Below are 27,609 nucleotides of genomic sequence, written 5' to 3' on the forward strand. Positions count from 1 at the left end.
ATATATATATATACTGTCTATCCACATGATAAGCGGAACTGTTTTTAAGGATACCGAGAAGGGACATACGCTACAAACCGTGCAGGCCCCGCCTATACGCCTGTCGCAAATCGCAGGTGACAGCAAGATAATCTCAAACCAGACATAGTTGTGGTCGTTAAAATTACACTTTTCTCTGTTTTTGAACGGTATTGTAGAGCAATGCTAGGCTGACGGTGTTTTTTAGTTTAATGAAATCCGCGCATCGTCTCATCGGGTTTCCGCAGTTCAAATGGACGTTCATGCAGATGGATGAGCATCTGTGCTAAAAACAAACGCTCAGCTCAAGCCCACATTCCTTTTCTAATGCTGTTATTCGGATTTGACACTTTCCTCACGCATGATCGCGCCGTTGCTCCTAAGAGAAATGCAGGACGAATATAACGTAGGATTCGTGAAGCAGATCCTCAGTTTGAATTTGGTGCCGAGGAAAAATGTCACCAACTGCGGGAGGAACGACACCTCTCTGTGCGATTTTTCCGGTAAGTGTTCACACCAAAGCAGACATCACACATCATTTCCATCGGATCGGGGTTGTACTGCTATCAGACACGATTTTTGTGTTGTATGATTCGCACTGAAAAGCGGCCAGGCTTTCAAACTGATATAAATAGGTTAGCAACTAATGCTAATTTGTTAGCTTGTGTTAACATTGGTTGGCTAATGTTAAACGCTTGTGTTTGCAAGCATAATGGTGTTATTGGGAAATGGCGGTCAGTAACGTTATATATGTATATACTTATTTATCTTTCTGTTTTTCTTTCTTTTTTCTTTTGCATAGTAGTTATTATCTTGTTTGTCAGCATGTATGTATGTATGTATGTGTGTGTGTGTGTGTGTGTGTATATATATATATATATATATATATATATATATATATATATATATATATATATATATATATATATATATATATAACCAAAACCACAGACAGACATACAGAAGACAGGTATTTCTACATAGAGACATCTGTCTCTCTATCTTTAGAATGACATATAGTACTACAGACTGACTGATATACATCGGACAGAGACATTTATCTATCTCTCTATCATTCTATAGGCCACTAATAATGTCTTTGTCTGCCCATCTATGAACTTGTTGTTTTATCTGTATATTCCATCTATTTATATATCAATCCGACTGTCTAACATATATGCATCCATCTGTTTTATCCATTAATTTATCCATGACTCAGTCTGTCTGACCTATCTGTGTATCTGTCTACCCGTTGATTCATCCATCTCTCAAACTGTGTGTCTATATCTTCTTCGAGTTGTTGGATGGAAATATGTAGTAAAATATTACAGGTATTACAGGGTATTACAGGGTTTTATTATACCTAATGATGTTTTACCAATAACTAACAAACAGTCCTAATTTCCTTTATGCCAGTCATTGAGGTCTTTTTAGGTCTAGGCTTTGAATGTGTCTGCGCTTTGCTTTGGCAGAGATGTGGTATGGGGTGTTCCTGTGGGCTGTTGTCTCCTCATTGGTGTTCCACCTGCCTGCTGCCCTCCTGGCTCTGGCAACCCTTCGCAGACATAAGATGGCACGATTTTTCCCAATCGGCATCTTGCTCATGGGAATCATCGGCCCACTGTTCGGAGGGGTTCTTACCAGTATGTGGCTTGTTTTTGTTTAGTTTTTTTTTTTTTTTTTTTTTGATCTAGCTACATCTGAGATATGTAATAATGAATATGAATAGCATGTAGACCAAAGGTGTCCAGTCCAGCTCTTAAAGGGCCGCTGTCCTGCAGAGTGTAGCTCTCCAGTTAAACACACCTGAGCTAAAGGTCTTCGGGATTACATTGGGTCAAGCTGGAGCTAAACTCTGCAGGATGTTGGCCCTACGGGACCAGGATTGGATACCGCTGATCTAGACATACAAAATGTTAGTATTTAATAATTTATTTAGACATTTAATGATTAAATGATCACTAAATACTTTACTTGTACCCTATAAATATCATCATAAATCTCTTACAGGTGCAGCCATAGCAGGAGTTTATAAGGCGGCTGGGAAGAGCATGTTCTCCTTGGAGGCCTTGGTGTTTGGAGTAGGACAGTCGTTGTGTGTTTTTATAATTTCCTTCCTCAGAGTTCTGGCTACCCTGTAGCACTAAGACATTGGCACAACAGGCTGCCATCACAAGGAGAGGAAGCGGTACAGTCACCTGGGCGTCATATGCAAAACATGGAGGCCTTACTTCAGAACAGTCCCAACAACTTGTTTCCTTTGATACAGAACTGTGGTATATTTTCCAAACGGGTTTCTGATGAGTTCTTCAAGTAACATGGGACTTTTCATTCGAAAACAAAACATTACAAGCTACCTTTAAAGCAGAGCTAGCCTTGCGTTACAGGTGGAGTCATCTTGCACATGTGTATTTTATTTTTTTTTTAATCATTATGAATGATATTTTGTTTTGTTAGTTTCTTCTCATTTTCCTTTCTTAACACTAAATTTGTCTTTTATAAAGTTTTGGATGAGGTAAGGACTCATTTGATGTACATACTAAAGCCCATTCCAGCTTGCCCTTAACTTATGCTTGAGAGGATCAACTTGCATTCACTTTGCACTGATTATATGAACCCATTAGGCCAAAGGCTAGAAATCTCAATTTGTTTCTCTACTTCACAATGTTTTATATGTATTTTGCCTCTGATTGTGGGCATATTGCAAGAGATTACAGTTGAACACACTTGTGTGTGGACTTTGACATTGTAATCGTTTCATGGCATAAGATTTCCTGCTGGAGTTAAGTGGCTTTTGTTAGTTAAATTACATATTTGTGACCTGTTTTTACATTCAAAATCAATTTTTCTCAAAGTGGGTTCCAGGATTTGGCCTTCACATTGTTATTTCTGTATATATTAGAGTGATACAATGTTGCTTTGACACTTATTTGCCCATAAGATTCTGTATGTGGCAGCCTCACCTCTTATGCCTAACATGTGAATGTAAAACAGATTTCAGCTGAATCCATAGTAGAATCACTTAAACCTTCACCAAAGAAATTATAGCTCTATTCTACAGCCATTATACGTCACCGATACCATTATTTTTAGAGAAATCTCATGTGGAAAGATCAAACGGAATTACTATAGAATGTACAAAATTCTGAAATCAGAAACCCAGGTTTATGTACAGGAGTATATAAAATAAGATGCTTAAAAGTTGCAAAAAATATGTACTCGCACATGTAGACGTCCTCCCTATTTTATTCAGTAACTACATTATCAGCAAGAGGTGTAATTCTGAAACTGATATGAATATGATCTTAACACGCAGTAGCAGAGTTTTTAGACTTTATCTGAGGAATTATCAGCCTGACATCTAAACCAAACTTATTACTCAAATATAAGTTTTCCATTTTGTCAGTATAAGCATTTGTAGACTTGTGTCCTCCCATATTACAAGCCCTCAGGAAGTACTTGTGTTCTGGAAGATTCATTCAAAGCTTGTGTGGCGTGAGTTCATGTAAATCAGACTAATCTTTTTACGATTGGAACGCTAACGTTAGTGGGACGCACTGAAAGCTATGCTTTATTCGTCTGAGCCTATGGTCTCTCAATTGCACAAATGGATTTATTTTTCTAAAGTCCAGTCATTGGTGGAGTGACTGCTCATTGTATTTGTGGTTTGTCTTTGATTGTATGGTCTTCTCCAGAAATGGATTTACTCTTTACAACGTGATACTTTTCCGTTTATTTTCTTTTTCTGGGCAAGTTTAATTTTCTTATTGTATAATAAGTGCCAATTGCTAGTATTTTCATGAAATAAAATGGTTTAGATTATAATAACAGCACCTTTTGCTATTGCGATTTGCTGTCCTGCGGTTTGGCCGGTAAGCTAAATGTGTGCCTCGGAAGTGAAAATAACAGCTAAAAGTAATAGTAAAAACTGTACGGTTGAATTCCAAATGGAGGGTGGTTTACTCACATCGCTCTCATCTGTGGTTTTGTGCAAGCTTCTGTGTTCTCCAGCACTTCCATATTCACAGATGGCTCTCCTGTGTTCCATTAACATTCACTGGCCAAATCCCCACACCCGCCACTTGCTGCGTACTGGAGGGAGTAACATGCTGTAGAAACACACGTGGAATGATGACTCAAAGCATGTGGGCTTTTCTGCTAGACCTATAATAAGAAGTATAGGACAGTATTTTAGATATGAAAACCATTAGCTACCATAACAGCTTTGGAAACACTGCTTTTAATATCATTAGTTTGCGTAATTGCCCTAAATACGAGAGGAAGGCATTTGGCTGGTTGTCATGTAATACGACCTGAAAGGTCAACCAAAATGCCATGTAATTTCGAACATAACTTCATAATTCTAAGTTCCTTTCATTTGTAGCCATTGTAGATGAGATTTAAAGATAGAGAATCTTAAATATGATTGTATGATGTAATACGCATTTTAATTAATAAAAGTGCATAAGTGCAGGGACAGGGAGCTAAACAAGGTACTGCTGGGTGACTGCAGAAAAATGTAGTTTTCTTTTACGTATTGTGTATTTATACCAATTGTATGCAAGTTGTAACTTGAAATATGAGTTTCAAAATAATTTTTATTATATTTTTTTATTATATTATTTAGTCTAATGAGACTTCAAATATTCCTAATGTCCCCTCCAAACATTTTGTTCTGTATGTAAGCAAAGCCGCTTCAAGTCAATAAGGTCAATGATAAAAACAATTTTCGAAGATTAGTGAGCAGGTCCGAAATTACATGAAGGTAGATTACGGCAGCAACATATTCTTTTGCAGAGATGGCTTTGGCAGTATATGTATGTATTGTAATTACAACAATCGGATATTTTCAACAGTTAGTTCCACTGTGTTAACTATAGGGGGCTCCAAATTCCCCAAAAATTAAGCATATAACTATAGCATTATTTCTGGCAACTAACGTGAGAGGAGAGCAGCTTTTTTGCTTTCTCAGGAGCACATCGCCCTCCTCCATCCCTAGCTCCTCCTTTCGCCACAGTCAGGACTTGGCAGACTCCATTTTATCTTTAATAATGTTGTTGCATTTAAATATCATTGAGCGCATTAATGATATCTTCTTTGTTTTGTGCTATTTATCCTTGGGGTAATAAATGCTGCTCTCCACTGCATGGATAGGCAGGGTTTTTTTGCCCAAAACAGAACCACACCGACAAACCATACAGTGGAAGTCAATGTTTGCTGTCAACTGTTGATTTTTTGTTTGTTTTTGCTTTACCAGCATTCTTGAAAATATGTTCTGAAGAAAGCAACTCATACAGGTTTAGAATGATCCTTTTAAGTTTACTCAAATCCCTACCAAGCGTGGTATTGCCAAACTTCCCAAAGAAACTAGAATTTTTGAAAAAGGGAAGAGAGATGTTCTCATCCATGAAAAAGCCAGGACTCATAATGACACAACAGAATTCACTTTTTAATCATTATTAACAAGTATAGGTATTGATTTACTCTTTTTTTTTCTTTTTTTTTTTAAAACGCATTTGTTCATAATTCATTCTTTTGTACATAATCTGGCGTGCAAGGCAAAGGTACACATGATAGAAAATAGATTTGCGCAGGGTCAGTCCATGTGTATCTCAGGTGAGGGGGATTCAGTTCTTTGGTCTGATGTTTCTCCCTGCGTTGTGTGCTCCTCTGAGACTGTTTCCCCCTTCTCCTGGTTGGTCACTTGCTCGCTGAGCTCAGATGGGCTCTGCTCTGATTGGCTGTCTGTGACTGTTGTGCTATTCGCCTCATCGACCTGTCCAGTGCCGTCCTTCTTTTCCCCAGATTTCACTGTGAATGCACACGATGGGCACGTAAGCATGATACCTTAAATACAGGTTTAAATACAACTATATACATCTCGGGTTTCTTTTCATGGTGTTGGAGTAGAGTTAATCTCTTCCTCCTCTCACCTTCCTCACCCTCTGGTAAATCCTCTGAGCAGGGCGTCAGTTCTCCCAGGTTTACTCGCTTCCGCCCCGGTGACCTCTGCCGTTTTGGCAGGGCAGCCTTTAGCTCTAAAGAGGCCATAATAACAACTGGCATTACTAAAAAAAAACATACAGTAGATTTGTTGCTTGCAGATTAAAAAAAAGCAGAAAGAAAGTTTAAATGACCCTGTGAAATGTGCAGCAACTTTTGTGCCTGTCAGTTTGTACATTTTAAAACGGTGTGTACACTATATGGACAAAGGTATTGGGACAACCCCCTCTTTAGAACCAAAAAAGCACTTAAAAAACTGTGGAAACAAAGATGGAAACGATATATGTATTTAAAAATGTTATTTCGGGACATGATTGTCCCGATATTGACAATTCTGTGGTGTTTGGAGAGTTTTTGGCACAACATCTCCATTTAAAGTTACACCAGAGATCATCAACTGAGATACGGACTTGAATCAATATATATATATATATATATATTTCAGCCTTGCCTGAAAAGCCACTTTTAAACCAAGGACAATAACTAGCCACCTTTTCCTTGGCCTAAAAATGGGCATGCCCATTTGTAAATTTGTAAAAACTGGCATGCCCATTTGTAAAAACTAGCTGGTCTCATCTGCTATTTTTAGCTGTACAAAAGAGTTCGTTTTGGTGCAAACATTGTTGTGTCTTATGTTATTCTAATGTATTGTAATGTAATTATGAACACAGTGGTTTGGAGTGAAAACAGCATATCACCTATAAAGTCTAACAAATCGGAGAATGGCCGTTAGAAGGGGGTGCTAATACTTTTGGCTATATACTTTAACATGCTAATTGCCTCCAATAATTTGCAGAATTTCCTAAAAATACCTGAGTAGCAATAACATCAGCAGCTAGCAACATCGTCTTCAAACCATCGCTCTCATTTAACATGAACAGGATTATTCAGAGCGCTGTTGAGAAACGCTTGAATGTGAATGCAACTGACATATTGTGAGTGACAGGTATGAGACATCAGATGCTCACCCTCAGGGTCAAGCATGGCGGCGTGTTGGAGGAGAGAGTCCTCATGGACAGACACAGCACGGCGCTGGGGAGAGGGCTTCATGCGGGGCCGTGGTATAGGGAGGGTCTCTATGAGAGGAAATACGGTCAGACTGTGTCCGTTCTTATAAAAGACATGAATATAATACAGCGCAGGGTCTTCGAGGCTGTTTTATGCCTTTTATTATATAGGACGGGGGGGATTGGCAGTGGGAATGAGGGAAATAGGGACACAATACAGTCAAGATTCAAACCAGAGTGTATGTGCTACCAACACGCCACAGATATGAACATCACAAGGTTGTTCATAACAGATTCACAAATGAGAAACATATCGATAATCGAGATGTATGGATGTAGAGTGGAACTTGAATGAAAAATCAAGAAAGAAAGAAAAATGATGAACCGCTTATTGTCCACAGAAAATGCTGACAGACACACAACACTTGATACCGCCAAGGGACGTTCAGCTTATCACATTAACACAATATTCATATTCTCAGTTATGTGGTTATTGCGCTAAGATAACATTTGGAGCTACAAAAAGTATTTTGGACCAACACTCAACGAATGAATGCATTTTCATCAGGGCCCATTTGCTGCATCGGCCTCACAAGCATTGAATTACATGACTGATATGACAGGGCTAATTGAATTGTGCTCGGCCCGAGCCCTTTAAGAGCCGGCAGACTCTGAGAGCTTTGAGATCGGCCATCGAGGGAGGTGTTGAATGAAAACAGACACTAGTTGAGTCATTATGTGGCCCTACTTTAGTGTTATAAATTTGTTTAGACGGTGATGGATATCATAAAGGCCGATCTTGTGTAAATGCTCGAGTCAAATTGAAAAGTAAGAAACAGAATAGGAGATGGATAGACGGTCAATCAACTAAAGGTATGTTAAAAAAAATAATTAGAATGGTAACTTTTTTTCTTACATTTTTTTTGAAAATCAGATTACATTGCTTGTGCTGATTCAATACTGATTCACAGTTAATTATGTGCTATGTTTTTACGTTATTTTTTAACTGGAACAGACTAACTATTTATCTACCTAACTGTGTTCTCTAAAACAAAGTAAGCTTGTTGGATTTTGACAGACATCATAAACTGTCACAGTATTAAAAAAAAAAAACATATGATCTGATTCCAAAAATTAAGAATTTGTAATTAGATTAAATTGCATTTTATAATAAGACTCATAAGACTATAGTGGCTTTTTTTTATTGATAGCATCATTATATATTAATCACACAATACCAATAAATTATTTATAATTTATCAATTCCCTATTTCCTCTTTTTCATCTTTTAACACAGCGTTTGGCCACTGGATTTACAAAAATAATTTCAGGTTAGGTATTTCAACATTACTGCTGATCAACATAAATGTTTATTTAATTATCAAATATAGGTTATTTAATCATGTATTGCTGTCTTTGTAAAGCTTTTCTTCTCCAAACACATTAAACTGCACAAATTCACATTATTTACACAATGCAGGGATTCACAAATTATATTTGTTATCTGAACCTCATTTACCTAATGTATTTACTTGATGTGCCCCTGAGATTTTAAACTAAATGCATTTAAAATAGATTTGCATGCTCATGGTTCTCTGAAGCTGAAAGGTTTCTCTTTGTTTATTCGGTAAGTGTTTTATTTTGATCGATGTTATTTTATCATTTCTATTCTCCATTTTGATGTTTTAATTAATTATTAGATTTTCATTGAATTCATAAACCCCATCCAGTTCCTTGATGATTCCCAGTTCGGGAATCCTTGACGTTGGGTCATGTTTAATAACCTTCACGTTGTGAACAGTGAATGGAATATATTTGTGATATGTGATAGACAGCATAGGTCTAAAGTGATCTAAAAAATGTGTAATGCAATGAATTACACTGAACTACAATTTTTTTTACATGTAATTTAAGTAATCTACCAAGCTCTGTGAAAAATATCTGCATAATGAAGCAGCATTCAAAAACACTTGACACTTCTGGTTAGGTAACTTTTGGAGAATGGCTGTTGGTTTGAGCTGGTTTATGCTGGTCCTTAGTTGGTTATAAGATGGTTATGAACTGGTTCTAAGCAGGAGCTAGTTGCGACCAGCTTTAACCAGCTCAAACCAGTTACCATGCTTCAAAACATACCTAATCGGCATATAATGTTGTTTCTTTTTATTTTCATTTAGTTTCAATTTTCACTGTCTCTCTATAAACAAGTTTAGAATAACGCGTTATGTAAAAACTGGCCATTCAAAGCCCGCACGCCCCATCATCCTCCCCACTAGATTGACAGAGAGGCAAACCTTCAGTGACGGATTGTGCTCTCTCTGAACGCTCTCTGATATCCGTTCTGAGAATCCTCCGTGGTGAGGGGGCTGGGGGCGTCTCTTTGCGGGGAGATGGGGTTGGAGGATCTTTCTCCTGAGGCTGAGAGAGAGAGATGGTCTCGGACACCTCTGCCTGGCCGTCCTGAGAGGGGCTGGGGAGCTTGGGACTGGGCGTGGCCGTCCGTGCTGCCTCATTACCGGGAAACAGAATGGGCTTCATGGCCGGTTTAGGGGGCAACGGGCCTATAGGACGCTCTGGAAGTAGAGGCTTTTCTGAACGGTGGAAGTCTGTAACACTTTGGGTCACTCGGGTCGGTCGCCTGGTGTCTTGAGAAAATAAACAATGCATGTTATGTTATTGCTAACAAATTGTCTATTGACGTGTTTCCTTTGTAAAATAATAAGTCAATCTTCAAGATCTTTTCTCTAGTTATGTCATTTTTTGTTAGAACCTCCCCTGCATGTAAATCAAAGAGGAAAAGATCATTGTCACTATTTTCATTTCATCGCAACTTATGCCTCGCTGTGATGCAAATTAATATAGCTGTATGATTCCTTTCTTACCTGATGAGGTGGACATTGTGCGGGGTTTCATAAATGTAGGTGGCGGTTCAGGTTTGTCAAGTATTGCCCCTAAAAAGCAAGAAAATAGTACTAAATAACAGAGGAAATGCTGCACATGGAATACATGCTGAGCTGTGCTAATGCATAAGAATAAATACACTGCAAATAGCTTAAGGAAAAGGATTTTATGGCTGAACCTGCCAACAGTGGAACTGCCTTTAAATTGGATTTAACACAAGGCTGCAAGGTATTCTTGCTGTTAGTTTGTTTTAATCATAGCATTTTATATTTCTAGCTTTAAAACTATAACGTAAATAACTGACTGACTGACTGAGAACCGAGTTCCAGCTTCTTGGCTGACTTCTGACTCGACGTACAACGTATGACGTAAAAAATAAGATACAAAAACCCTTCGATCTTCGATCAAACACTACATGTGATAACCTCCCAGTATTGTAAAGGTTAGTTTTATGACGCACTACTTGTATATATCCAATTTACAGGGATTCAAAATAATAGCCACTTTTCAACCGGCATTACCAAGCTTGGAAGAGCCAGGATCATTTTTTTAAGAACTCAGACTGTGTTCATCTACAAGAAGAAAATCATTCATAGGATGGCTTTGGGGAAAATATGGGGTAAATTTCATTTTTGGGTGAACTATTGCTTTAAGATATTTTTGATAAAAACCGGGAGGCTTGTGACTTTCCCACTGACTGCCAAACAATTGCCACTGTCAAGGTGCTGAAAAATATTCTTAGTCTGAATGCTCCATCACTGATTTAACCATAAAATTATAAAGCAAAGAGAATACGTTTTGTATAAAAATACACATTGCAGTTCTGTAAGATGCAATAAGGTCAGTGATTAACCCTTCAATGAAAGCAAATGCTTGCAGAATGAAGAGAAACTATATTTTGCATCTCATGATCAGTGAATGTCCTAACCACATAGGAAGCAGACACAGGCCACACTATGATGTCACTCTCTAGCAGGCGTACCTGAAACCTCAGAGCAGAAACACTGAGATCACCACTGTCAAAACACAGATGTGCTGACGCAGCACTAACAATGCGGCAAATTCTCACATCCCAGAACGGAGAAGTACATACTGTGGCTGAGAAATGCATCTTACCCTCAGAGTTGGCTTTCCTCAGCTCCTCATCCTTGCTCTGTAAGAGGATAAAACTGGTTTAAATAAAATGCCTAGTGAAGTAAGTGTATAATCTCTAATTCACCCAAACCCTTTTCATGTAAAGAATAAGCGATGATTTTGATACTGCGGTTTTAGCAGAGTAAGAATGTTACTGGGGCAAGGTGTTTTTTCCTGATATAAGGCTTTTCCGATAACAGTGAATTATTTATGAGCGCTAATAAAGTTTAAAAGGTCTTCAGAGAACAAAGTTGTTAGGTTAATTTGCTTCAAACAGGTACATGTTTTTACAGTAAAAGATTGGACTGTAGCAAAGTCAAATATCTAACATCCCAAGAAGAAAATTGGAAGCATACCTGGCTCTGTTTGGTGTCAGTAGGAGATGTTTTGGTGACTCCCATGCGGTGAAGCATGACATGGAGACGCTGTTCAAAGCTGGATGAGCTCTCTGAGGCATGTTTCTAGATAGTAACCAAAAAATGACCTCTTAGAATATTTTTGTACAAACAGCACAAGAAACATTTCTATCAATATTTATTCTAGGAGCTTTCAGAGCACTTTTTAGGATGTGAAGTCAGCCGTACATTAAATAGTCAATATGAACCTCTAAAACTGACGGCGCCCTCTCATCCAGAGGGATTTTGGATCAGCGACCAACAGCGACAAAACATTAGCTGACAAAAATCATATTAAACAACAGTCTTGGCCACTGACGTCAAAGACTGTTCTGAGAATAAGAAAATTTTGACAAATTAAATGCAGATCACACAAAATAATACATGCAGCAAAAAAAGTACCATGTAGTTTTACATTTGCGCCATGGTAGAATGGTTTTCATTGTGTGAACATGAACATGGTAAACAATCACTACCATATTGCCATAAATACATATACCAGACCTACTATCTATATTAAATATATTAATCTTGTTTTAAATATTATGAGGATTTCGTTTTTTGTTAGTTTATATCAATATTATATCACAGTCAGAACATACCGTAGTACTGCCATGGTAATTTTATTATAAGGGCTTAAATTAGCTTATACACAACATTTACTCAAAATGCAAAACAGAAAATCTGTTAGGCATCAACTGTGCTGTTAACAGATTTTAATTTCCTATTAATGAGTCAATCAGCTCACTATATAAACTATAAATAATCAAATAGTCAGATTGATTAGCCGAGCCAATATATATTATCTATGCGGTATAAAATGTATACAATATCTAGTTTCTCAGTATCTAGAACCACTGCTCAATTACCTTAACTTGCGTGGCTGTGCCGTCCTGCTCTGGCAAGACGTCTGAGAGCAGGATGAGGGACTGTGATTTGCCCTCTCTGAGAGAGCGGCGGATGGGTTTGGGCCTCCGCTCTCCATCTGGGGTGCGGCTCTTCTCCAGGGTCCGGCTCTTCTCCCGCTCTGAGGGTGACACAACTGGGACTGGGCTGGGGGTTTTGGTGGGAGTGGGAGGTGCAGCAGGGGACAGTGCTGGGACCTCTTCGGTTTTGCTCGGAGAGGAGGCAGGAGGTGTGGGAGTGGATGCAGGTGGGGTCAGCACAGGTGTGGGGGCAGGTGAAGGAGCTCTGGGTGACATTTTGTCCTCAATAACTGGTGCATTTGTTGTTGAATCTGTGATGGTGAGGATGGTGGTGGTGGCCGTGGTTGTTGCTGGCTTTACTACGTTTTCCTCATCCAGTTTCTCTTTGTCCCTCTCCTTTTCTTTCTCCTTCTCTCGTTCCCTCTCCTTTTCTCTTTCCCTTTCTTTTTCTCGCTCTTTCTCTGCACGCGCTGCCTCCCGGAGTGGTCGGATGAGATCTGCTATTGAAGTCTTTTTGACCTTGCCCTCAGGAACGCCGTCGCCCTTGGCCCCTCGACCTGCTCGGACTTTCTTAAAGGCAAAAAAGTCACCAAATTTCTTCTTAATGTTTTTGGAGGGGGCTGTGGTAGGGATGGGGGTTGTAGTGGAGGTGGTAGGAGGGGCAGTTGTGACAGACGTGGGCTCTGCAGGTTGTGCTTTAATGAGGGGCTCCTCCCTCTGGTGCTTTCTGAACACGAGGAGAGGAGAGGCATGATGGGAAATGTCTTTTGACAATCGGTAAGAATATTTCTGTGTTAGAGATCTTGATGTAATCATGTGCTGTGATTAAAGTTGAATGTCTGTTTAAATAACAGCGATCTGCATACTTGAGTGTGTTTGTATGTGTTGTGTACTCACAGGGGGTCATCGGGGATGATTTTTTTGGTGAAGAACTCTTCTACACCTTCATCAACCCTCCCCATGTTTTCATTGGCCTCATTCTCGCTCTCAGCTGCCTGCTCCTGCACACATACAAACAAACAAACACAAGGTCATTCAACCAATTAAAATCTTCTAAATGTTTAATCTGGACATAATGGAATGAAAATATTAACATGATTTACACAATACATGACGCTTTATCAATAAACCTTATAGTCAAATCCACAAATCTGGTCACTTTTTCACGCAAAACTCATAAGCACTTTTGAAAATAGCAAACTTCAATTAGACTGGCTGACAGCTGGCCAGCTTCAAGAAGTATGGAGTACACAGAATATGAGGGGCCTTGTTGGTTCACAGAGAAAAAAAATTGTGTCTACTGGGTTAACGGCGGGAACTCTTCCAAAAAAAAAAAAAAAAATGCAATATTTGATTTAACAGTTTAAAGAGCATATTGGACGATTTCCGTACATTTTGGTAAGATTCTTTAGGGTTTTTATGAATTGTCTGCAACATACATGCTTCAGTGTTTTCTTCCGTGTGGCATGATGACATGTGAATTGCTACCTCAGACTCTCTATATGACTTGAAGGTAGTCTTATTTTAATAGCTAGCAATCTATGTAAAAACTAGCTGTAAATTGAAACAACCCATAACAAATAGGGAGGGTGTATATTTTTTCTAAGCTGGCAGACATGCCAGAAACCTAAAATAAATGTTAAAAAATGATCATCTACACACTTTTCGGTAAAATCGCTTTGCTATTTTCTATATAACCATGTAAAATGTTCCACACAGGTCTATTCCTGTTGTACTACTTCAGGTTTATCAAGCATATTCCTTTCCAATCTTTCCAGAGATTTTTAAGGCCTCTTTACACAAAGACGAATATACAGTTTTTTTTTAATTTGTAGAGCTAAACTTTTCTTATTACAAACTTTTCCTATTACTGTGTCTTTTCAGATCACTGCTAATATTTACATGTGTTTTTTTTTCTTTTTTTTTTGGAGAGCCAATGATTTCTTTTCCATCATACTGCAAAGAAAACTGGCCAACCACTAGGATTTCCTTTTGTTCTCATGTCCAGAGTCTCTGTTACATAAACCATTATATTTTTGTTAATACAAACAATAATTTTGCTAAGCGACAATGAACAGCAGGGGAAAAAAATAATACCAATGAACAGGAAAATCTGAACAGCTCTACTTTCTTCTCCGTGACAAGTGGGTGTCAGAAATGCAAAATTAAGCAGTGATTTGTGTCCCAGAGTAAACCGGGTATTTCTGCTTTTCTAAAAGCATCATCTACAGCATTTTCAATCAGCCCATTTGCAATTATTGGTCTAAAAAGACAAGCAGCATTTGAAAATCGTACTGCATTTTCATGCCAAACATTTGTGTTGATGTGAAAGAACCATAATAAACTGCAGAATGGAACAGACTTTATAGCAACAGTCAAAAGTCTGGCTTTGTGAGACTACTCCTATAACAACATGCCTATGAACCAAGCAGTGACTTTTGAGTTTAGGTTTGGTTTAGGGTTAAGAATGACAGAAATATTGTGTAGAAATGTTAACACTACTGTGCAAGTTTATATGGTGAGCATTCACAAGCTTAAGTGTTTTTTTCCCTGCTCATATTTATACATATTAAACACAGCATGAATAAGACTATGGAAGAAGTTAAAAGGTTTTCTGTCTGCCATGGATTTGTCTTCAAGCAGATCTGCCTATAATGTCCCAAGAGAGAGCCAAACCCTGCCTCAATCTCTCTGCCAGCTCCCCCCCACCACCTAATATAATTACACCCCTCAGATACTGCCTCATCACACACACACACACACACACACACACGCGCAAGCTTAAATGAGAGAATGAGCGCTCATCAGATGTGACTAGTGTATCTGTCATGTAGTCACAGTAATAACACAATAGCCGCAGATATGGAGAATGTCTGTTGTAATATTTGCCAGTTCTGATCATTCTTAAACAATTTTAATGACATTACTACATTGTGACTGTGATAAATGAGCAAAACGATTTTCATGATGGCAATCATTACTCTTTCACTCTAACAATATGTTGCCTGTAAGCTGAAATCGCACAGTTGATCATTTCCACAGAGGCTTCAGAAATACAGGTTTGTATTAGGATCAGTAGATCTTAATGTAAATATCAGAAAAGAATCTGGAGCAAGATTCATTTCAATTGTAAAATAGGATTATGGTTACAAAAATCACATTGATACATAAAAAACCCTTGAGTTATATAATACAGCATTTTATACACATCATTCAGCAACAGATACACACACACACACACACACATATATATATATATGGTTAACCTTAACAGAGGATGTAAAGTTCTAAAGATCATTAAAGAGTGCATGAAATCAAAATTGACAAGATGTATTTGTTAGCTCACATTGCTATTTTTGTGATCAATCCATAAAAAAAAATGGTTTGCCTTCATAATCTTTGATCCAATTTTGAAAATGCTCCTCCCCTCTAAAATGACAGGCCATCTCTCATAATGTCAGCCTTGAACATGAGCGTGACATCCTTAACCCCTCCCCTCCAACCGTCAGTGTTAATTTCTGAATGAAACACCTACTTAACTACATCTAATCAATTTAAAGTACAAAAAACAAGCCACGCCCTCTATTTTCTCATTCAATATTCAGTTTCTCTCTGAAGTACGTCACAATATGGAAGTAAAATTGGTCCCAAACCTCCGGTTCACATGGACTTTAATAATTAGTATTAATCAACTGATACGTTAATATCAAATTATTATTTATTATAATTATTAATACATGTTATTTAAATGCAATATTGTGAACGGTGGGGGGCCTTCGAGTAAATAAGTCTGAGAGCCACTGAGCTCATGGTTAATTCATACAGTACCTTGAGAACTGTGCTAGATTTTCAAGTCAACATAAAACATTATTCTCAGTCCATTTTATTGATGCATTTAACTGTAGTCTCCATAGAACAGGTGGATTAATGACATCATGTCACAACATATTGAGATATTGAACTCGCAGCTGTGACAAAAAGTACGAATTTTGTCATAAAGAGGTACAATTACTTTTTTCCTTTTTTTCCATGACAGAAACCAAAATTTAAATGTGGGATTTAAAATAAGTATTATGAGTAAAAAGCCCGAACTATGAGCTATATACATTTTTTGCTTTGTTTTGTTTGTTTGCTTCCATGACATAAATGGGTTCCCATACAATTTACATGATTACAAAAACTAAATTCTCTAACGTCTACAAATGAATCATTACATGACCAACTTTTAATATGACTGTGTGTATTAAGAAAGCAAACTGGGTCAATGTTGATTCCATGTTGACTTGTCAACTGTGCCAGATCAGTTGCTTTCAAACACTACACACACACAAAAGCACAGGGTGCCCAGTCTGTGTGTTTTGCCTGTTTCTTGCTGCTGCACAGACTGCGAGGCCTTCGGGCAGTTTGGGTACTGCAGAATGAGAAAGAAAGAAATATGGAGAGAGAGGGGGAGAGAGAGAGACCACTGCAGAGCTATAGCAACCATATGCAAATGAGGCACCGCACACCGCATGAGAAATGGATTATAAATCATTTAGCACCTCACGGCCAATGAGAAGGCAAAACACTCATCACTCCATCTTTAAAAAGAGGAGGAGAGCAGGCGCCACGTTGTGTGAGGCGGCACAGGGAGAGGTGTTTCCCACACATCTTAATAACACAATCATATTCTCCTACAAAATACGCCGCATGAACGGTGCAACCATACAGCTCACGCTTAATTATATATCAATAATGGAAAACAAAGCTTTTGTGTGGTTCACATGGCCTGCTGGGTTTGTTAATACTTAAACGTTATGTCACATGATATCATATTTTCCACATAAAGCCAAGAATATTTCATTAATCATGGTGAATTTATTCCACAAATAACGTGGTGTGTATAAATCAGCAGTTAATTAATACCAGCAATAATTAGGAAATCATTGATTCCTGCAATAAACCAGATAATGTTAAAACCTGACGGGTTAAGCTGGTTTGCTCTTGTAAAAGTGACATGTTTGGGTCTAAAGAATGGATGGAAGCTGACAAGCTGATCAAAGATCGGTCCGACTCACATGTCATGACTCATGACTTTGTGTACACCGTGTCAGATTTTTGTTGGTCTCCCTTTAAATTTCAGTGAAAAGAGACAGAGATACAGAGAGACGAAACGAATGCAGTAATATTTACCTCTTTTACGCTCTGTGAACTGAGAACAGCATTATGATGTGAGCAGGCCTGTCTAAAGGCGTCAGGTTGAGACAGTGATCCCAGAATTCCACGGGTTTCTGTCTGTGCATCTCTTGTAGTAAAGCTAGAGTAAAGCTCTATGGTAGGCAGTAATGCATCTGTGATTAAATCCAGTACTTTCCACTAAAATGGTACAACATAGAACCTGAAGATCTTCGCAAATGGTCAGTGAAAGGTGCTTTACCTCAGGCTGCAAGTTGACCAGTTTTCTAAATCAAGGCTAAACTAGCGCCTCCTTTTGAGTTTAGGTTACAAACTGACGTTTGTTGAAGGTAGAAATAATATGGTATTTTTGTTCTTGCAATGAATCAGATTTTAAAATGTATTGTAATTTTCTAGCAATAAACATTAAGTAAATATTAAAATAAAACAGACGGAAAATTAAAAAATAAACACATTAAAAGGGACATAAAATGAGCAATGGACTTGCAAATTTAGATTCAATGAAGCCTTTACTGAGAAGAGACTAATTAGTTTGTGACCAAACATTGGTTTGTAGTTACTAATAAACATATGTTCTAATTAATTAAAGACTGATCCTTTTTTCTTCCTTTTTACATTATATAACAGGTCTAAATAGCCAAGTTTGATGAATGCAGTTAAAAAAGGAAAAATATTAATTATTTGCCTTTCTGCCATCCATTAGAAAAATATCCAAATTATATCTGGAGCAATTTAAGGAATGTTCATTTTTTAATGGTCAGAAATCATATGTTAAAATGGCAGGGTTAAATAATATGTGGAACAAGTCTGAATATGCTGTTTTCATTATTGTAGTTAAATAAAAAAGGCTTTACTACAATTAATTAAATATCTACACAATATTAATATTTTGGCTGTTTTATTAGTGCTTACAAAACACATTCTGCATAACCACACTCTTTATCACACAATCTTACCCAGTATCTAAACTTAACAACTACTTATCTATTAATACGCAGCATATTAGGAGTTTATTAAGGCAAAAGTCATAGTTAGGTTGCACTATTTACATTATAATATTACCCTTATGACGGGGTCAGCACAGGTTAAGGACAGATTTTTTTTAAAATGTATACAGACATCTGAAGTGTTTAAAGCAAGCTAGCACAAGCATTTATAAACGTCTGCATTTGTGGAAAATGTCACATAGACACATCTGCATAGAAATTCTACCTTAGCTTGATTAAGTGCTATTCTATTCTGTGGCAAATTGTGGAATACACTGGTCACTCTAGACTGGAAGTGGTGATCATCCTTTAGTAATATAACTCTGTGTGTGTGTGTGTGTGTGTGTGTGTGTGTGTGTGTGTGTGTGTGTGTGTGTGTGTGTGTGTGTGTGTGTGTGTGTGTGATATTGTGGAGAGGAGAGGTAATAAAAGAAATGCTTATGCAGCCATCAAAAATGCAGGAGCAGAGAGAATTTTAACAGGGATACAGGGACGACACTAAAACTCACAGAGCCCCGAACACAATTTTTATGGATGGGTCGTCTTTCCTCAAGACCAATGAGTAGGCTGTACCATAAAGGCACCCCTCATCACAGGACCCAGTTGTCCCACACTGCTGACAGTCCTGCAGGGACATTCAGGGGAAAAAAACGCACATGCACACACACACACACACACACACACACACACACACACACACACACACACATACATACTGGACCATCAGACCATCATCTCTTCTCCAGTCACACGAGCTTCTCCCTGAGGCACCACCTGTCATTGGATTTTCACCAGCCAAGGAGTATGACCGTCACACAATATGGACACACACTCTTGCCAACAGATCACGCTGACAGGAATAAACATATAACACACATACTCATTCAGGTGATCAGAGGAAATGACAGGGGTGTTTTCATCCCTCCGTGCTCATGTCTGCGATAACACTGGCGCCAAAGTCTCCAGAGAGTGTCTGTTCTGAAAAAAGCTGCCTGCACAATGACCTCATACACACAGACCCAAATATACAGTGATAACAAGAGTAAAACCAGTCTACAACTATAAATTAACACAGGTTTAATAACAGAAGACCCCTCCCCATTATACTGTCTATCACACACACACACATTTACATTTGTAATAACGGTTACACAGTAGATTGTATCTGTGTGTGAGTGTAACTGTGTGAAGATACACGTAATAATAGCTGTCCACATTGGCTGGAATTCGCCAACAGGTAGACATGACTACATTCAGCATTACACTCACGCACACCAGTCACCATGACAACACAGTAACAGCTACAGGTCTCGTACATAGACGATGACATCATGTAAAAGTATAGTATGACTGCATCACAAAAAAGATCTTCCTATAATTAAGCAACCATATATAATGTCTACACTGCTAGTGCAAGCAGCATTTTTACAATACCACGTTTTTTTTTTAAACTACCATGATTATACATCATCGTTTGTTTCATATGGGTATTCATATGTACATGGAATCACAGAACTATAACAGGCGTACACTACCGCAACAGTAATAACATTGTATTTTTCACATAACTTGAGATTCTATGGTAAATAAAGGTGGTGATCATCATATTATCATCATCATACTATGATATCACCATTTCTTTACACTACCATAACAGTAAAAACACTGTATTTCTTTAGACATAGCTTATGCTATATAAGGGTGGTGATTATATGCATATGGTGTCATAGAATTCTGATATTATCATGAATTTTGTGGACACTACTGTAACAGTAATACCATGGTATGTTCTGGCATATTTTGTGATATTATAGTAAATAGAGAGAGTAATGATGTTATCATCATGGGTATTATCGTCAATTTTTGTGAACAGTACTATATCATGGTGCTATTAGACAACTTTAAAGTACTGTTAAATACAGTGATCATATCACAGTATAGTACCATGATATTTCCGTTATTTATACAGACACTACCATGGTGTTCTTTGACATATCTCGAGGCACTAGAGGTGAGAAAAGTACTAAGTAACCATAAGTACATACTGTCACAGTACTATGGCATTGTCATGGTTTTTTGCGACCCAGCCATGACAATTTTACCATGTTTTCTTTGACTTGCTTTAAAGTAGTATGGTAATCTTAAATTACATTACAATACAATACATAGACATTGTTTCACTTCTTATGGTAATACCATGACATTTTAATACACTACCAATCTAAGGTTTGCTGTCCGTCTATTTTTTATTAGTCATTTTATTCAGTAAAAATGCATCAAATCAAAAATTGACATTGAACACATTAATAATATATTTTTTTTAAATATGCTGTTTTTATTCTAGGCAACTCATCACAGAATACTAAAACGTTTTTTTTCTAGCTCCAAATCTGAAGGATCACGTGACACTAAAGACTGGAGTAATAGCTGCTGAATTTTTTTTATTTAATTTTTTTTATTGCAAAACAATATTGCTGTATTTTTGATAAATTCATCCTTGGTGAGCATGAGATAATTTTTATTAAATAAAAACAAAAAAAAAATCTGAAACACTTTAGTAATCACATATTCATTATTAACTAAGAATTTTTCCTCAATATATTCCTAATTGCTGCTTATGGATAGTGAATAAGGGAGTTGTTGCAGTAGTTACATGTAGGTATAGGGTAGGGTCTAGTTATCTAGAATATGGTCAAACAGAATAAAGCATTACTATGTCCTTTATAAGTACTAATAAACAGCCAGTATTCTAGTAATAAGCAGGCTAATAAGCAGCTAAGTGATAGTGAAATGTGTTCCGTAGTCTAAAGTGCTACCAAAAAAAGCTTATCGACGGCAGTGTGTGTATATCATGATACACACCCAAAAAACATAAAAGCAACACGACATAACACCATTCATATAACATGGCACCATCATAGGACTTCAGATATTGGCAAATAGAGATAAACTGCTTAAAGTTCTGTGGCAAAAATGTGCTTTGAACGACTCGACAGGATAGTTTAACACACCTGTGATTATATAATACCTGACAACCACACAGAATTGCCACAATCACAATGTGAGAGCACGATAGCACCCTTATCACACACAGCATCAAAGACACATCACATCTCACAATGGAAGCATCAATAAACATGCCATAAGAGCACATTAGACACACAGCAGTGCAAAGGCATGTGTGTGTGAGCAGCTACAATTGAGAACACCGTAAAGCCCATCACTATGGCAACCATTTACCAAATGACCATTCACAGGATGCACAAGTGTTACAGATACACACCGATATGAGGAAAAAGACATCCTCTGCCGTTCTTTTCACTCCATCTTACACTCACGTAACGAAGACACTGCAGTGAGGCTTAAATATTATAGAAAAGGCATGACGGGCTCCACAGAATCGCAGTGTGCCAGTGCAACCACACATGGTTGTTGCAGCATCGGAGAGAAATACAGAGACTGTCACAACATTACATCTCATTTACACACACGATCAGTTGCGCCCAAGTACACCCTCACAGAGGGGCGAATAAACAGATTTCGATCCCACACCCCAAGAATGCCACGGACAGAGGGATCCTCCATTCCTGGTGACAGAAGCAAGGGCGAAAAGAGAGGGAGAAGCCCTCCTTGATCTGGGAACATTAATAATTGAGATGCTACAGCAGTCACACCAAGCACAGGCGTCCATAAGCAGTGGACAAATGCTGTGCCCCTTTCTGACAGCGTACACACACCGCCCAGCTGAGCCTCACAAGCACGACGACACACACACGGTGCCAGAAAATGGCAGTGGAGGATACACACCCAAAAAATCTCAACCCACCCTCTCTCGCCGCATATTACAAGAGAGAGAAAGGAAAAAATGGAAAGATGGAGAGGAGGAGACGTGGGAGCCTGGAGGAGCCCGGGTCGCTGCGGACGAACAGACCTGAGCAGCAGCATCCCTCCCCCTCTCTTTCCACCACCAGTGTCCCCATCTCAGCCTCTCCAAACCCTTTCCCTGTTCCTTTCTTCTCGGTTCCCGACCCTCCCGTCTTACCTGCGGCTTGCTGGGAGGCTGCCTGTTCCGGCGGTTGGGTCTGGGCCTGGAGCGGGTGTAGTGCCTCAGTGTGTGTCCTTCGATGGGCAGGTCCATAGGGGGCTGAGGAGGTGCAGGCTCCGAGCGCCGGGGCTCTCTGTTGCTAAGAGCGGCAGCAGCAGCAGCAGCGGGAGCGGCAGCAGCATCCGCCTCTCTCCCCGAGTAGGAGGGGCTTCCTGGCTTCAGCTGGCCTGCCGCCGAGACTGACAGCCCCGTGGCCAATGACAACGACAGGGCCCGCCTCCTCTCCTCCATTCCTACCCTGGAGACCTGAGTCCCTCCCCCTCCTCTCTCCTCTACCTCCTGCTGGGGATGTGTGGCCGCACGCGCCTGCTGTTCCCCTTCCACATCTAACAAACCTGCAGAGAGAGAGAGGGAGGAAGGAAATAAGGGACAACAGAGGGAGATAGTGAGGGAGGGGAGAGACCGGAGCCTGTATGATGTGTGCATCTACATGGAGAGGAGAAAAGAGATCGAGAGAGAGAGGGAGGGAACGATGGACGAGCAGATATGCAGCAGAGGATGCGAGAGGGGGAATGAAAGATCTGTGAAAAAGAAGGGGAAAGGGAAAGAGAAAGAGGAAGATAAAGCTGGACATGAAAGAAGGTTCAGGGTTTCCGAGGGATTGATGAAGACGCCCAGGGAATCTCACAAAAACACGCCTAGAATGCTATCTCATGTTTACCCCCTAATTCAATAAATATACAGCCTAATTTATTTATGATCATATTTTAGACACGGTAAATCAAGCTTAATTAACATTATGTTTTATCACAGTAAAAAAAAAACATTTATTACTCTCAGTACTGTAATATTTTGTACTGTATTACATTAAAACTTATTTGGTTCATTGTACAAATAGATTGATAGATATATTAACTATGCACACATACATGCACAATGCAGTTTAAAGTTTACTTTTTTATGCTCACCAAGGAGCGCAAATTTGATCAAATGTACAAGTATTCCAAAATAGTTATTTGGAAATCATTTTAATATTCTGAAATGATTCTCATGAATCGTTATCAATTTTGAATTCTTTTATGACTACAAAGTATAAAAAAAACATTATGAATATAACATTATAAATGCATTTTGATCCATTTATTGCATCTTTGCTTAATAAAAGTGTTAATTTTATTAACAAGAAAACAGTTCTTTGCATTATATGTCACAATACTACAATGGTCTGAATAACAAATTTCAAATGAATTATAACTTTTTCATCCAATGAATTTTGGGGTGAAATGTGACTGGAACAAGAAAAAGGAAAGATAGGAGCAGAGATAACGGGACAGGTATACACAAAGAGCAGAGGAAGAGGAGTGTGGCGGACCGGGGGAGGGGCTTTGTCATGGTTGTAAGCGGGTGGCCCCCGCCCTGCCTCGTCTGAGGGGCTCAGTGGTGTGAGAGTAACAGGGCTATGCTCCAGTTAGCTGCTGCCAGCAGTGTTACACAGCTGATTATATTTAGTAGAGACAGGGTGGGACCTCCCAAAATCAATCCCCCCACTGTCTCAGACTAACACACACACCACAGAGAGACGACCAATTAGACAGGGAGGGGAAGTCCCATGAGAGGGGGATCCCGCTCTCGCAGACAGGACTTCAAACAACAAAGCATGCTTTTGAAATCACGTGCACTATAGCACTACTACAGTGCGTACAGGATCACATACACTCAATCTCACACGTTCGCACAAGTTAAACACACATGTGCTGTCAGTAAGTCTTTAGTAAAGAATGTGTTCGAATGCGGTCTGTTTAACCGTACAGTTGATTGATTTTTAAAAATCATGCTGGCTTTGTTCAGATAAGAGCAATGACAAGTTTTTAAGCCCTCCATATTTGATTACTGCATAATTAAACAGACCTGAACGTGACCTCTGACCTTAACAGCTGTGGGGTTTTGTTACAGCCAATCATCTTTTAAGTAATGCACAGCTATGATGTCACCAGTATATGCCGCATCCAATCACATGTGATTTACGAGTCTAAAAGCAAAGACACATGGCGAAGAACGAGACATGTGCAACTTGTCGGCATCAAGACACGAGGGACTTACTTTTGATGGAAGGGGCGGGACGGATGCTACAGGAGTGGAAGCTGTTCCTCCAGTTTACAGGGACATACTGTGGAGAAAAAATTGAGAAAAATCGAAGTTAAATGCATACAAGTGACTGCAATCAAATCCGCTCTCTAGAGAATTTATAATCAAACACGGATTATGAAACAATACAATCTGTGAAAAATAAACAAGATCTGCTCAAGCCACGATTGATGTTATGTGAACGATATCGCTTGAACTGCAAAAGTGGCGTCTAAATACCTTAGACCACCTTGAAAAATTGATTTATTTTTTTAAATCTGGAAATTTGTTTAAAAATTTAAAACAGGAATCTTGCAACAAATATATTTTCTATTTTTTGTACGGATTCTTAATACAAGTTTTCTTAATACAGATGTTCTTGCACTTTTAATCATTCTCGAATCATAGTGGAAAAAAAATACAGTCAAATCATATTGTCAAATAATATTGTTAATCACTATTATATTATATTATAATATATATATTTTATATATTTAAAAAAATGTATTTGTTTCTGTGAAGATAACCTAATTTTCAGCAGGCTTCAGTGTCACATGATCACATGATAAATCACTCTCATATTCTGATTTAGTGCTCAAGAACATTTCTTTCAGTTGTCAATGCTGAAAACAGTTGTGCTGCTTAATAGTTTTTTTTATAGAAATTGTGACTGATTCTTTAATTAATAGTCATTTTAAAAAATAGCTTTCACAACAACTGATGCAAAAAAGTGCAGTAGCGTAGGTGCAACATAAAATCAAAGAAAAAGTCATGAGTAAGCGTTAGATCGAAAAGCTAGAATCAAGCAGACATGCTCTGTCCTCACATCATCTGTAGGGAATTCATGCTCCATCACTCTGAGCTGAGGAACATTGGCCTTGATATTGGTGGACTGGGAAAACTCCCTCATGTGCTTGTCCTGAAAGCAAGCAAGATATATATTTCATGTCACACATACGCACACACACACACTACTCCGGTGCTCAAGATACACATTCATAAACGCAACACTTACCAGTTTTTCCTGAGCCACTGACAAATCCTGAAGAACTTCATGTATTATACTTTCCACCAAAGAGACGCTGACAGACAGTTTCAATTCACTGAAAAAAAAGTGAGCACAAAGTACATAAAAAAATCTTTTGAGGTTTCAGGAGATTAATATTGTTTACATAGTGTTGTGCATGTGCGTCCCACCTGAGCTTATTCCTGATGCTGTTCTCTGTCTCTTGCATTGTGTTTTGAATGAAGTGTGCCGCTTGACGTGTCTTCTTGGCCACACATTCTGCCAGATGCTCGTTGACACTCGACCTCTGGACGACTCTGGGGCAGGTCAGCTGGGCGGACTGCAGCATTGCCGTCGCCAGCTCCTGCAGAACACAAGAGAAAATCGGATTTGTACTGCCTTCGAATTACAGTGACCTCCACTAAAGCAATAAACGTACTTCACTCTCAAGCTCGATCATACTACATGGCAGACGCTACAGAAACACCCCCCAAAAAAGACTACACAAACTTCACCTGGATTTCCTCTGTGATCTCACTCCTCAAGGCTGTAGCAGAATCATTGAGGATGCATTTCAGCATGTGGCCACTAGAGGGAGCTCTGCCCAACTCATAAAGCCCCGCGAAAGACTGCAGATAAAGGTCACGTCAAGCATCAAAAGTACTTCTGAAAGTCTGGCATACACATTTATAAGCATATATGTTTTTCGAAAGCTTAAATAATGCTGCATAATAGTAATGACTAGTACACTACACTTCAAAAGTTTGAGGTTGACTTTTTTTTCCACATTCAATTGATCCAAACTGAAAGTAGACACAAATGAAATGAAAAAATGTTACGGATTTACATTTGAAATATTTGTTCTTAACTTCTTTTGAATGTTTAATTATTCAAAGAATGTTTTTTTTCCCATTGTTTTAATCATTTGTAATGAGAAGAAACCACCAAATCGTTTATTATTATATATATTATTGTATGTGTGTATATATATATATATATATATATATATATAAACCATTATTTTAAACTCAAGTAATATTCACTAGTATTACTGTTTTATTTTTCTGATCAACTAAATGCAGCCCTAAGAGACATTCAAAATCATACCAAACCCAAACTTTAAAGCAGTAGTGTTGAAATTCTGTAATAAATCGCAAACCATGTAGATGTGTAATATCATACACTAATGGCCGTCTTTGCATGTTGAAGTGCTTCCTCTGCAATCAGGATGTCCGACTGCACTTCTTGTATATTGTAGCAGGTTAAAGGATGCACACTGTCCTGTAGTTTCTTACAGAGATCCTGCACTAACTGAGAGAAACTTTTCACACTCAGTATGTAGCATTACAGTCCACTACATCATAAGCATTAATCATTTTATAGCAGTTATATATCAACACTCACCTGTTCAGAGCGAGTGGTCTTTAGTCCATGCTGCAGATGGCACAAATCCTCACCTGTTCTACAATGTCTCTGATTGTTCCTGTGTAAAAAGGTCTGGATCTACACACACACACAAAGGGTCAGTTTTATATCATTTTCTGTTCATATAGTTTTCTACTGTCCTGGAAACAAGAACTAACTTTCTGTAAAGCCTCCTCCATCTTCTCTGGAGTGTTTCTATATGCTTGAAGAATATCACTCATCGGAATGGACATGTTCTGTAGTGTCACGTTTCTGTTTGAAAACACAATTTTTTAACAAACTTAAACATTGAAAAAGCCTGTTTGTCTGTGGGCTGCTCTCACCTCTCCATGGCATTGGCCACATCCATAAATCCTCCGGCAGACACATTGTTTCGGTCCCAAACCAGTGTTCTGTCAGAAAACAAAGCACAGAGTTCATAAGAAATGACAGCGAGTGCAATTTTGCCAAACAGGACATGTTTTGTT

The 27,609-nt window shown here is 38.5% G+C and overlaps 2 protein-coding genes across 6 annotated transcripts in view; one reads left to right on the plus strand and one right to left on the minus strand.

Moving 5' to 3' along the window:
- The first annotated feature begins 79 nt into the window (after positions 1–79).
- On the plus strand, positions 80–3,851 carry tmem170a (transmembrane protein 170A). The gene is made up of 3 exons (XM_043264238.1): positions 80–521; positions 1,491–1,661; positions 2,029–3,851. Exons 1-3 carry the CDS (start codon positions 380–382, stop codon positions 2,157–2,159), a joined length of 444 nt encoding a protein of 147 aa, XP_043120173.1. The 5' UTR covers positions 80–379; the 3' UTR covers positions 2,160–3,851.
- Positions 3,852–5,446: 1,595 nt separating this feature from the next.
- Positions 5,447–27,609, minus strand: part of carmil2 (capping protein regulator and myosin 1 linker 2) — a 34,356-nt gene continuing 12,193 nt past the window's right edge. For 2 of the 5 annotated variants that reach the window (XM_043264231.1, XM_043264235.1), the window contains 19 exons: positions 27,466–27,534; positions 27,301–27,394; positions 27,122–27,220; positions 26,900–27,028; positions 26,233–26,346; positions 25,909–26,081; positions 25,727–25,814; positions 25,538–25,630; positions 24,688–24,754; positions 22,585–22,982; positions 13,279–13,382; positions 12,325–13,108; positions 11,417–11,521; positions 11,043–11,079; positions 9,908–9,976; positions 9,320–9,670; positions 6,990–7,097; positions 5,952–6,056; positions 5,447–5,829 (listed from right to left, as the gene is read on the minus strand). In XM_043264231.1, coding sequence (XP_043120166.1) covers positions 5,615–5,829; positions 5,952–6,056; positions 6,990–7,097; positions 9,320–9,670; positions 9,908–9,976; positions 11,043–11,079; positions 11,417–11,521; positions 12,325–13,108; positions 13,279–13,382; positions 22,585–22,982; positions 24,688–24,754; positions 25,538–25,630; positions 25,727–25,814; positions 25,909–26,081; positions 26,233–26,346; positions 26,900–27,028; positions 27,122–27,220; positions 27,301–27,394; positions 27,466–27,534 — 3,202 coding nt within the window. In that variant the 3' untranslated portion in view covers positions 5,447–5,614. The remainder of the gene's footprint in view (positions 5,830–5,951; positions 6,057–6,989; positions 7,098–9,319; positions 9,671–9,907; positions 9,977–11,042; positions 11,080–11,416; positions 11,522–12,324; positions 13,109–13,278; positions 13,383–22,584; positions 22,983–24,687; positions 24,755–25,537; positions 25,631–25,726; positions 25,815–25,908; positions 26,082–26,232; positions 26,347–26,899; positions 27,029–27,121; positions 27,221–27,300; positions 27,395–27,465; positions 27,535–27,609) is intronic. The other 3 variants (XM_043264232.1, XM_043264234.1, XM_043264233.1) reach the window with 3 other exon arrangements.

The sequence above is a fragment of the Puntigrus tetrazona genome, chromosome 18 (assembly GCF_018831695.1).
Source record: "Puntigrus tetrazona isolate hp1 chromosome 18, ASM1883169v1, whole genome shotgun sequence".
Lineage (NCBI taxonomy): Eukaryota > Metazoa > Chordata > Actinopteri > Cypriniformes > Cyprinidae > Puntigrus > Puntigrus tetrazona.

Bases quoted from the DNA above. Each gene is read 5' to 3' on its own strand.
- tmem170a (XM_043264238.1), top strand. From the start codon at position 380: ATGATCGCGCCGTTGCTCCTAAGAGAAATGCAGGACGAATATAACGTA. The intron at 522-1,490 runs GTAAGTGTTCAC...TTGCTTTGGCAG, and splicing joins CTCTCTGTGCGATTTTTCCG to AGATGTGGTATGGGGTGTTC. The intron at 1,662-2,028 runs GTATGTGGCTTG...AATCTCTTACAG, and splicing joins GTTCGGAGGGGTTCTTACCA to GTGCAGCCATAGCAGGAGTT.